Raw genomic sequence first — 11,918 nt, 5'->3', positions numbered from 1 at the left:
CACTCTCTGACAACTTTTAGCCATGTGGATCTGCCCTCATCGGCTTTGCTCGGTTCTTCTTCAAAACCAAAGAACGACCGTGTTGAGTTTTTACGACAGATTTGGCGTATAGCAGCTGGAACGCTGTCTCTCTCTATCATGGGAATTTCGGCTATCAAGGTCAGCACACGCATAGCTGCTGTCTATAGCGAAAGAAGAACTATCACATCAACCGATGCGCAAGCAAGAAAGAAGATTATGAGCTTCACTACTCAGCAACATCCGATCGTCGAGGGATGGGTTCATGGGAAGGTCTTGCATGCATTCGCTCACTGGACCATAGATATGTGCGCTGATCTAACTGACCCCATGCAGCACGCGCTTGCCACCATTTTCAAGGCGACTGTAGTCAGAGCCTCTCAAGTCCTGAGGTCTCTCGCTGAAAGATGCGGGTGGCAAGGTCTCTTCGCGTACAATCAAATAAGCGAGCTGGATCTAACATTTCACGGAAATTCAATTGCCGAAGGCGATACATTGGTGTTGTGTATTCGTATGTACCATTGGCATTTGCCTGCTGGCAGTCGCCTTTACTTCACAAGTAAGCTGACCATTTCCGTTCCTAGGCTTCATGTCAGAGCTTTTGGGAGGGAAATTAGATCTCCCACAGGCGCGGAACAGATCGTCTCGCTTGGCGCAACGCGAGGAAGACTTACTGGCAGACATGAAATCGCGGCTTGAGAGAGTCGGGGGTTATGAGGAACATCGTGGCGCTTCATTTGATCGTCACATTCTACCTCGATGCCGATTGCTGGCCGAAGCAATCGGGCATCGCATGGCCTATGAGGCCGCCGAGAACGCGGGGCTCTCGTTGGATGTACTGTTGTTGTATGAGCGGATCTGCCTGTGTGAGGATTTAGATCCTATGCCTGCGCCTGGGCGAGCAGTCCAGGCATATGCACCCTCTCGAGCTTCTGAGTCCTACAATGCAGTCTTGGCCCAGATCAGATCGGAATCTGCTTCACAATCTGATTTAGACGATTACGTGACAGCACCTATCACTTCTGATGAATCGTGGGACTCATTTATGAACGGTCTACGTGCGTTCAGAAACCTGGACGAGGTCCCGGCGCTTCCTTCGAAACTATAAAGACTGGCAGGTGTTCGCCCAATCATCAATATCGGTCTCTTTTAATCCTTAGCTAGTTTAGGTGATACCTTGCGACAGATACTCATGTGTCCAGAGATTAGTTTAGGGGAGATCCTACGGCTCCTTATCAAAAGAAAGGATAAATACATACCATTTGTGCAAAGGTATCACCTCCCTTTCGTCTCCTAGTGCGAGGAAAAGATAAGCATCTTCTCATATTTTGTTGCTCGACTCGCCATATGTTATCGGAACCAGGAAAATGGGTGGGTAATTCCTTGTGTTTGCCATTGTGTGCTATATGCTCAAGTGTACTTCCCTGTATTCTTCTACTTCTTCTTCTTCTTCCTTCCATTCAACTTTGCTATCTTACTCGGATGGGATTGAACAAGCTGCCTGGAATCACTAAAATTATACTAAGGAAACTAAGATCTTATTCGTCCTTTTACAAACTGATTATGTGATTTCAAGAGTACACTTGACATTACGAGCAACCGAGCTGTTGACACATATACCATAAGCTAGGCGACCGCCGCAAAGGGCCATAGTTCATTCAAAATCTTTCGTTTTCTTTGCAGCGCCAGGCCGAAATATCAGAATTGAGTTACATATACCTGATGTATGGGATGAGCGGCTGGATAATTGTGCAACAAGATGCCAATGAAGATCAAACACTGTGTCAGGACTCGCGCTTCTGAACGGTACACCCCCCATTCCAAAGAGACAGTGTACTTTACTCAAAAGATTCCACGACCAAGGCACATTGACATCTGCACATACCGTTTGCAAACTCGGGGATTGTAAGAGACAGCACATTCAGCCATGAAAAGAGGTAGCTTCATTCAATACTAGGATGAATGCTAACTTGACCTGTCAAGACCCCAATAGAAAACGGAACTATGGAGACAGAAAATAGATATTTATAAGATAAGGCAAACGATGCCTATCACCAAAGCATTTACATATGTATTGTCCAGATAAAGGGAACATCCTTGTGAAGTATAATTGGTCTATTCAAGAGTCTACGTGAACCCGTGAACCTGACTAGCTGAATGAGAACTCTTCCTGTAACCCTACAGAGGAAATGCAAAGACGTAGTGAAGGATACATGGATGTCCGTACTGATGGAGAGAGGTGGCCATCGAGGGCACTCCAAGTTTATATCTGGTGAGATAGAAAGCCTAGTCACCAGAGAGCACGTAACAGACTCGGAGGAAACATAGAAACCAAGATGAAAGATGGACACGAAAGTCTAAAACACACCAAAACACGGCAAACAGGGCAAAGAATGACAAGGGCGCCCTGCTAGTTAACTACTCACCATGACTTGCCCGACCGCCAAGTCGGACACCAGGCTGATGATTCATTAGTGATCCGAAACTGAGCCCTTCTGGTGATTGGAAAGGGAAAGGGTGTCTTTTATAAGTTTTATTTTATTAAGCTATTCAAAAAATTATCTGTACTTGTTATATATGTACAACTTTAACTTATTTATTACAATTCATTGTACAGTATTGAGCACTCGCACCTTTCGGTCTGAAACAACATGCTCTTTATAAAGTCTAGGGTGGGGCCTTCGAGCCACATGGGCTGTACTTCAAAATACGATTTTTGTCAGAAATGGGCCGGCTTGTGAGTGCGTAAGCAATTTCTGGCTGGACGAATGAAGTACTTAGAAGTATCGCTGCTGCCTGAAATTCCGGGGCGCGAAACTGGGGAAGTGGGGATACGATGGCAGTGCGAGTCATGAGTACTGTCGCTTACATCGATGAAGAATGTGTCAGACATTACGTGTATTCGGTTCATTGATGTGAATTGGTGTATTCATGTTGTGTTCTGTTGAATTCTGCCCCTTAGAGGTTTTACCATTTCGGTTGTAATCTTAAAGTATCCCTGCTTGCACGTGAGATCCCAGCATCTGTTCAACAGAATGTACATCAGTATGTCCACTTTCAGTATAGACATGAGAGTACACAGTGCGACTGACTACTTATGCTCGGCTTATGGGGCTTTGTACTACAAACAAGAGTTATTGTATGAGAGGAAGGTGCAAGTGCTCGATACTCTAATACAATTACTCTAACTAGTTCATATTAATTTAAAGACAATGATTCTAGATTTAAAATATTACTAAACTTAGTAATTAATTCAGTATCTAATTATGATATTTAACCCTTTATATTTCAATACACTAAAACTGTGACGCCTATTTTATGGTTAGGTCATAAGTTGTGATTACCGTTTAGACCGCTTACCCTGCTAAATTATCATTATACTAGAATACAATAGCACTTCACTCCACCACGTGGTCTATTTTAGAGAATGGGGTAGTATTTATCACTCATATGTACGTTCATTGCCCAATTTTTGTCCCAAGCGCACATTTATTATACTCAAATGAACTCTCAATAGCGCCCCTGTAAACTTTCAAGACACTATTCAATCCCGCAACTGGAAACCGAGTTCGCGAAACAACCATGCAAACAAACCGCTCAAAACTGGGACTCCTCTCGCCTGGCCCGTCGCGCAGACCAAGCTGTAACATCTAGGTTTTGGCTTATGAGTATTATCTTGATTTGTAACGAAATGTAGTTCTAGTAGATCTCATGAGATTTTAGTAATTATGCAGCCCGCAGGTAGCACATGGGATTCCAACCGCATGTGTATTGTGTCCTGACCTTTTAGCGGTCCCTGTCCTTGATGGCAGGATTTGATTGATGACAACATATTTCTCCCGTAATTTCTGCAGCCTTTTCATGAGCGCAGTGTCATGGTTAACTGGGGTCCAGCGTTGATTGTATTCTGTTAGGATATCCTTCCATGACGTGTTTTTCAGTCTTTCTTCGAAGATGAATCGTTCGCTCGGCAATAGGCATCTCAGGATATTTTCATATGAGTAGATATTTGCGCTTATAGGTGGGTTTGTCTGGGCGGATTGCTGGTAAACGGTGCTTTGGGTGGACGTGAATAGGGTTGTGTCCGACATTGAGTGATCAATGGAGCTATAGTTGGTGGGGTATTGTAGAGGGTGTAAGGCAGGACACAAGCCGTGGCCTTGACAACATGGATAACCCCAAGGACAGGAATTCAGGGTAACTTCCGGTACCATATCGTAGAAAGGAATGTTTTCAGTGGGAAGGGCGGAACTACTCAGTTGTGTCCGGGGCACAGTCTGTGCTGTATCTTGGGATGGAGGCGCTGGCAAGTCGGCAATAGGAACTGAGTGCGGTGGAGGAACTAAGCCAGATGGCTCGAAGGGCTGGGTAGTGCTGAGGTGTGGATGTATGAATGTCCCTTGCTGCCGCGACAAATCATAGTCCATCTCAGAAGCTAAATGTTGAGCCGCGATGCGACGGTGTCGTGAAACTTGATAAAAAGAAACGGGGAAAAAATGAGGAAAACTGGATTTGTGACAGCTTCAACAACTTTACTTTTCGTTCCTATCTGGCGCTGTTTTTCTTCTTATAATGCATCGCACATTCAGTACCCGCCTGTGAGCCATACTGTCGGGACGTCTGCCTCTCGTTGTGTTGGTTCAGAAAGCAATACTCAGTACCGATCACCAACAGCATTTTGCTACTGCCTTCTGTCATGGATATTGAACCCCTGCCTGGGACCAGTAAGTCGCAAGCGCTGCCCTCGTTATGAATATGATGACTCCACCCACCCATGTCAAACCAACATGATCAGGCCAAATCATTACCCCTTCAAGGCAAGTGTCCGAGTACCAAGACGCGATCCGTATCGACACTTTGCTGAGGGGCTTCACCTGATAGTGTACAGGAAAGATTTTGACTTTATTAAGCTACCAGGCGGAGCAGGGGAGCTGCAGCCGGAGACATGACGAAGGCGATTGGTGAGGGTGAAGAAGCTTGAGAGGTCTGCAGAAGCCTCATGATTCTTTAATCCGCAAGTGACAACTTCAGCTCCCGTGGTAATCAACTCGATTCATCAGAATCTTGCTTCTATCGGCCGCCTTTCGGTATGTAACGAGGTCAGTATCATAACATCGCGTACTTCATATGACGAGAATGAGCAGAAAGGCTGGGCATTACGCAATTAGCACTTCCCGATCCAGCCAGCGAAGTCTCCGGCAGCTTGGGCCCTAATTTAGTGCTGTGAAATCGAGGTGGAGAGTGACAGGGATCAGAGTCCGTCCTTGAGGGTTAAGAACAAAATGTTTGTGAAGCATTGACATTCATGGGTCCGGTCATTGCGTCAAAGCGAAACACGAGGTCATGTAGATTGACTAGCCTTTTCAGGGTGAAGGAAGACAGACCCGCCTCGATAAACAAGACTGCTCATGTCGCTGGGCTTCTCGCTGCTGTCTTTTCCAATCAGACCCATTACCGACCAGAGTGGAAAGCCTTTGGGGATGCGACATATAGGATGAGTGACTATAGGTTCAACTTCGATAACCAAGTTTTGCGCCGCTTCGACGAATTAGTATGATCATCCAACTTATCAATGTCTCACGACCAGACCTGATGAGAAGCTTGGCAGCATGCAAGATTGAAACGAGTTGACCAATGCAGCAGTATAAGCCGTTGAATGTTACAATCAAGACACTTTCTTTAGTTCGTCGACTACAGTAGCTTGTAAATTTGGCCTCTGCAACCGGGCCCTGAGTCAGTCGCACCCCAAGCTCAATTTTAAATCGCGCATGCATGTATACCTGCGAGGGCGTGCTACCCCGGAAGTCTTCCCGCGCCGGATCTTACGGACATGGTCAATTGCTACTGTAATGTTAAATCCGGCAATTCCCGAAACCGCGGCTGCATCATCGAGATTCGAGGCTTCCGCTTCCCAACAACAATTCCGCTCTGGAAGCCACCCTATTCAGCCAGCCGTCACACATCCAAGCTAATTAAAACGGACACTGAGCTGTAGAGTGCAGCCGTACGAGCGGCAATGCAGCCGTACTCTTTCAAAGATCTTTGGCTCCCTCATTCAACCCAGAGTATAAGCTTCGCGGACCCTGGTGGGTTAAGATTAAGAGAGACAATCTTGCCAGAATATGGTATTGCTCACGAATCCTGGGCGCGCCGTGGTTCCGTGATACATCCGCAGCCTTGACGCAATTGAGATGAGCCTCGCTTCCACCAGATAACGTCAAACTTGGGCAAGGAGTGGGTTTTCACGCGTCGCTTCTAATAGATTCTCCAGATGCGTGCCTGGTTTCTGACTAAAATGTATTGTGCGACTGACTCGGGCGATTCCAAGAGGCTGGTGCAGGTTATAGGCCGTTAATGTGCCGACCGTGGGGGCACCGTTGCTTTTGCCCTGTTGCTCATTTCGTTCCTGGATGGCCGCGTGCCCCAGACCCCGACAAGGCTCAACATTGATCTTCTTATTGGACGTCTACCGTTAGTCGATACTCCACTGCATGCAACAAAGACGACCATGCTCTCTTCTCGTAAGTGCCAGAACTCATCTTTTCTTGTCGCTGATTGTTGAATCTTCTTCGAATATATACCATTTTCTTACATATTTGAAGCTGTAGAATGGGTGTTAAGTCGTTGAAATGGATTGGAGTTCATATCAGAGCCAATCAAGTCAACTACACTCTACTTTGTAGTCAGAGCACAGTTTAATGAGTTGCAAAGATAAAACAAACCTAGGTTGATTGGCTAGGTATTCAGTTAGCACAAAACGAGCAGCCCCGTGGGGTCTAGCCCTACTAAGGTTAGCCACACCTAAATTCCAATCCTCTTTCATTTCGACCCTCGCCTCATTCATTGTATGACGTGATTGGGCACGGATAAGCCGGTTAGAATAAACAGCTCGCATCCGCATGATTGTCGGGTCCTGTGACGCTGGCGTCTTGGCAAGCAGTCGGTAGTTCAACAAGCCTCCGGGTATGGAGGTCCGTGAATTAAATAGAACGTCTAACCCGGTTTTACTAGGATGCTAAGTCTGATGAGGAATAGTTATAGTGGTTGGATTTGTAAACTGATGAGCACAATGGGGCTAATTTGTGACAGCGCTTACTAGCTGCAGCAGACTAGATTGGTCGATCAGCGACCTGGATGTTACTTACCAATCTTCTCTCTCAATCTCTCTTCGATCATTCTGGCAACCGCAAGGATGTAAAGAACGATTAACGCACTGGGAAGGGAACATGTTATTCCTTTTTTTTTTTTTTTTTTTTTTTTTAGAATGAGTCTCCAAAGTGTCAAGCTTGTGAAGAAACCGATAGATACGGGTAGAAGTACAGTGGGATGCAAAAAGTATTCGCAGGTGTGTATGTTAGCTACGCTAGTTAGTAGCTTAACTTAGCTTATGTACTCGAGACTAGGTTATTCCGCTGATCTCGGTGTAATATAAGGGTATTGAGAACCTGACAAGCTACCCCTAACTAGCTTCCGAGCAACAAACCTATCTACACACCTGCGAATACTTTTTGCATCCCACTGTACGAGGTGAATTATCAAAAAGGTTCCGTCCATGGGCTAAGAGCTTAAGGCCAGCGGAGCATTGGAAGACCCACATTGGCCTCCGATTGGTGGCACGGACGAAAGGAAGAAGGCCGAACTGGTGCATGGATGCCGATGAATGAAAACTTTTCAAATGCTATATTGAAGATGGAAAGACTAATCTTATGATGCTAAAGGTCTACCTGACGGTGTGTATCACAACTGGCTAAGGGTAAGGTATGTACCTCGCAGTAGATGGTCACCATGCCCGACTTCCATAGCCAATTTAGGCATAGAAAGGCCGCTATAGGGTACTACACTGTCAATTACGTCTTCGTCGTGGCCCGCGAGCTATCAAGTCCTGAGAGCCTGAAGGAAGTTAATAAGTCAAGCTGTAAATCCCAGCATTTGCGTTACTCAAATTTTGGTTTTGTACGGAAGGAAATGTCGGATCATGTCTTTAAATACACTAACATCACGTTTACCCAGGCATCGGTTCGATTTTCCCTATGGAACAATAAACCTCACCAAAGGGCGCCATAAGCTGAGAACAGATATGTGACAATCTAAAGACATTAGAAAGAGAGCAAAGAATCTGATAATTCGCAATCACAAGAATACTAGACAATTTCCGACTCTAGTTCGACCAAGGTTTATTTCGGAACTGTAATTGCCAGCTTATTTATCCCTTAATGTTTCGGCCGTTGAAGATGACTCTATTTTAATTGTAAAACCAATACATGGCTGCGTAGGAAGTGCTATCAACTCCTTTCGTCTTGCATTCGTGAGAAGCACCGCTGGCTGTCAGAACACGGTAGACAAAAGAAATTCCGTGGCTGCCGCCAGCATCACCAAGGAAGAGCCAGTCCACAGCACCAGTGCCATCGGGTCCAGACGGGGAAGAATCAGGAGCTTTGATGCCGTCAATTTTCTTTGCAATCAGCAGTTGACAAGCCTTGTCAAGGTCGAAAGTCGGAACACCGACAGAGTTGAAGTAATGATGGCCAAGGTAGGAGATTTCTTTGAAAGGCTCCTAACCTTGAGATCCTGTTTCTTGGGAAACGGTCTGATGGGGGAGGCTCCGATACCATTTTCATTGAGATCCAGAGGAACTTTCAGCGTGTTTAGAACCTCACCTGGGAGCGAAGCCCATTCGGCTTGTGTCAGAGATGAGTGGCTTTGTCCGGGGTAGAGATGAGTGACATCGTAAAGGACAGCTAGAGCACCGACAGATTTAGGAGTGGTATCGGTATCGGCGCAGGTGTAGTTTTGAATACCAAAGCCAAGCGCGATATGCTTGAGAGCCACTCCCTGAGACGGTTCAGGGAGCTCAGAAGCTGTAGGCTACGCCAGTTCAACTGAAATCTTTTCATATGTCTACATGGCGGACTTAATTCTTACCACCACCATTGCTTGGAAGGGTGGGATTTGGCTTTGCGGGTATGCCACTTTGACTTGGACATAACTTATCAATTGGCGGCGAAGCCAAAGCAAATGCAGCTAAAGTAAAGGCGACGGAAAGCTCAGCTAGCATGGTGACACTGGGTGCGTAGTAGTGTCGGAAGGCGAGCGATAATATTGTGGACGATGTGACTAAATAAGGGAACTTACCCCCAAGTAAGGGAGAATGGGTTAAAAGATGTGGTGATCTTTATAATAGTAGCAGCCGTAAGAGCAACATTACAAACACGGGGCGTTTCTTCGTAAGTGTTTATTTGATGAGTGATGAACCGAACAAGCATTCTCAATCCCGCCCTGCTTGTGTGTCTCAAAACAATTCCTTGAGTGGTGTATGTTGAAATGAAGCCCCGAATTCAATCATAATTTTGCTTTTCTAAGGCGTTGCCCCTTGGCACCCTTCAGCTACTACCTGTACCGGTCGCAGATCAAAGGGCTAGTAATGCTGCTACACAGACAAACTCCAATTCACAGAGCCGTCAGCCCCATTCGTTTCTCAAGGGATCATCGTCTAGTAAACACCATCGCAGCCTGTAGGGTGGCTGGGGGTATAGTGGGGTAGGTACATGCTGCGGGTATATTTCTTCCGGGCACCCTTTTTACGATTGGTTATGGCGGGTCATTTTATCCAGTTTTTCCTGCCCAATTAGACCGATACAAATTTTGTTAGGATTTACTGTGAGGGGTATCATAAAGAAGATATGACATTTCTTTACTCTCAGTTGTTGCCCTATAACTCTACCAACATAAACCTCAAGGATTACCGCAGGTTTACTTCCCATTATGTCTGGAATCTTTGCGCTATCTCAGGAGGTTTGGGATCGTATCTTTAATTATCTTGATTTGGGCAACCTCGCCAGCGCGTATGAATGTAACATACACATACGCAGCCGTGTGGAAAAGTTCTTTTCGAACTGTTACTATACATCAAAACCAGACACACCTACGGGACCGTGCGGCGACCCATACCAGATGATTCAAAGATTCTTATCTCTTTTTGATAGTCAAGCCTATCTAGCAGCTGACGAGATCCTGGCCCAGTTGCACAAGAGTTCGGATCGTGGCGGACCGTGGTGGAAAGAGGCTGTGGCAATAGCGCTTATGGCACGACGCTGCTATGATGCATCCGAATATTTTTATTTGTCCAGTCTTGAAAACCTCCCTTCGGAAAAGGATACAAAACGCAACGCGTTTTTGACTGCAGCACGTTTTGGCCGGGACCCGGAACCTGGTGCAGAATTGAAGCCGGACGATAAATGCTGGGCATCTACCTGGATGGCTTATCATGGTAAAGTCAATGATATAAAAGCCCTAGAAATGAGTGGGGAGCAGTTCATAAACGTCGAAGCCTACAATCCGGCCACCATGGCGGCCATATCTGGGCACATCGATACCTTGAAACATTTGCATTCTGTCGGCTTCGACTTGTGGCTACATGCCTATCAGGGTCCCAATGTACCTAGTTCACCATTGGTCGCAGCCTTAGAGCGCGGACATGAGTCGGTGGTCGAATATCTATGTGGAAATGGTAGCATACAGCGGTTGACAGATGACCAAGTCTTCCATGCCTGTAGAGCTGCTGCCAGTAACGGCCACGTTCATGTCCTTCGTCGAATAGAAAACTGCTATCCCAAGGAGACCGATGACTGGTGGTACAATCACGCCGGCGTCGGGGGTGGATTATATCCCAATCGAATTGATTGGTATATCTTCGGCCCTGAGAAACCGTTGAAAGAATCAGAACGTGCTGCCATGCTGCAGCATTTCATCCTGAAAGAGTTGTACGATATCCATGCCACCGACCGGGATGGCAACAATGTCTTACACCTTGCTGCAGCTGAAGGGAGTCTTGATTTATTCCGGCAAATATGGAATTCTGGCGCCGACGGGTATCGGCTCAATAACGCCGGACAGTCTCCGATCGAATCAGCAGTAAATGGTGAAAGCGGCATTGCCAATTGGCTATCAAAGGAGCAGCGCGTGAAAATACCCATCACAAGGAATGAAAAGATCAAGCCGGCGAGGATGATAATTGAAGCGCAGCGTCAGCTCAGGATACAAGAAATCATCGTCCGACTCTTGCATAATTATGGGAACAAGGACATCCCAGACAAAGAGGGATTAAAAGAGATCCTGGAGATCATCAATAAGCAATGGGCTATAGAAAAGATGGATGAAAAGCTTGCTGATATCTGGTTACACCATTACTCCTTTACCGCTATGAATGCGTATATCGATAAAGCTTCAAAGGTCTTGGAAGTCATTTCTTCATCCGAAACCTTGTTCAACATTTTGTTCAGAAATCTTGAAGATAGTGGGTGGTTTATAAGAAAATCCGAATCCAAGGAAGCCAAAGTAAAGTACAGAAACGGTGCTGAAGAGTCGCGCAGAGATATAACTGGATTTCTTTTCGCCTTCATTAGCGTATATTCCGAACCACAATTGGCTAAGATCATTTCGGGTCTACCTAGTGCAGATTTGGCGGAAATCGAGACTTATCGCCAAAGTAAAGAAGGGGAAATGTTAAAGGCTGGAAGTGAAGCCGCAAGCGGGCATGAGAACAAGATCAGGTTGTGCTTCGAAGAGAACCTTCGAAGACTGGACGAGTTATCCAAATACAGATAGTTCGCAAATCGCATGGTGAAATGCCGCAAGAGGAATTTATTGCATATAAACTACGTTGATTGAAGTACTTAGCAAATCAACTCAAGCAGCCCTGCCAGTGAATACCCTGGAAGTACCCCGAGTCAAGATAGAGGGCGACAGAGGCCATTTGGTGAGATCAAGGAGTATGGTTGCGCTTCTAGAAGCCAAGAGACGTCTCAAAGTTGCGGATGGGAAGTAGGTGATGCCAGATCAGGGTTTGGCACAGATGACGTGTGAGACTATCTTGGCGAGAGCAACAGATCCATTGGAAGAGT

The 11,918-nt window shown here is 46.0% G+C and overlaps 3 protein-coding genes across 3 annotated transcripts; 2 read left to right on the top strand and 1 right to left on the bottom strand.

Annotated features, from left to right (window-relative positions):
- Positions 1 to 138: 138 nt before the first annotated feature.
- FOIG_16582 (uncharacterized protein) lies at positions 139 to 1,126 on the top strand (the record flags this gene model as incomplete). The annotated part of the gene is made up of 2 exons (XM_031218044.1): positions 139 to 529; positions 603 to 1,126. The coding sequence occupies 2 exons, from the start codon at positions 139 to 141 to the stop codon at positions 1,124 to 1,126; spliced, it is 915 nt and encodes a 304-aa protein (XP_031052246.1).
- Positions 1,127 to 8,260: 7,134 nt separating this feature from the next.
- Positions 8,261 to 8,949, bottom strand: FOIG_16581 (uncharacterized protein; the record flags this gene model as incomplete). The annotated part of the gene is made up of 3 exons (XM_031218043.1): positions 8,261 to 8,470; positions 8,578 to 8,883; positions 8,941 to 8,949. 3 exons carry the CDS (start codon positions 8,947 to 8,949, stop codon positions 8,261 to 8,263), a joined length of 525 nt encoding a protein of 174 aa, XP_031052245.1.
- Positions 8,950 to 9,780: 831 nt separating this feature from the next.
- FOIG_16580 (uncharacterized protein) lies at positions 9,781 to 11,622 on the top strand (the record flags this gene model as incomplete). Its single annotated transcript, XM_031218042.1, has 1 exon — positions 9,781 to 11,622. One exon carries the CDS (start codon positions 9,781 to 9,783, stop codon positions 11,620 to 11,622), a length of 1,842 nt encoding a protein of 613 aa, XP_031052244.1.
- Positions 11,623 to 11,918: the final 296 nt, after the last annotated feature.

Source organism: Fusarium odoratissimum (assembly GCF_000260195.1).
Source record: "Fusarium odoratissimum NRRL 54006 unplaced genomic scaffold supercont1.94, whole genome shotgun sequence".
NCBI classification, from domain to species: Eukaryota; Fungi; Ascomycota; class Sordariomycetes; order Hypocreales; family Nectriaceae; genus Fusarium; species Fusarium odoratissimum.
This window is presented reverse-complemented; position numbering and strand designations above follow the sequence as displayed.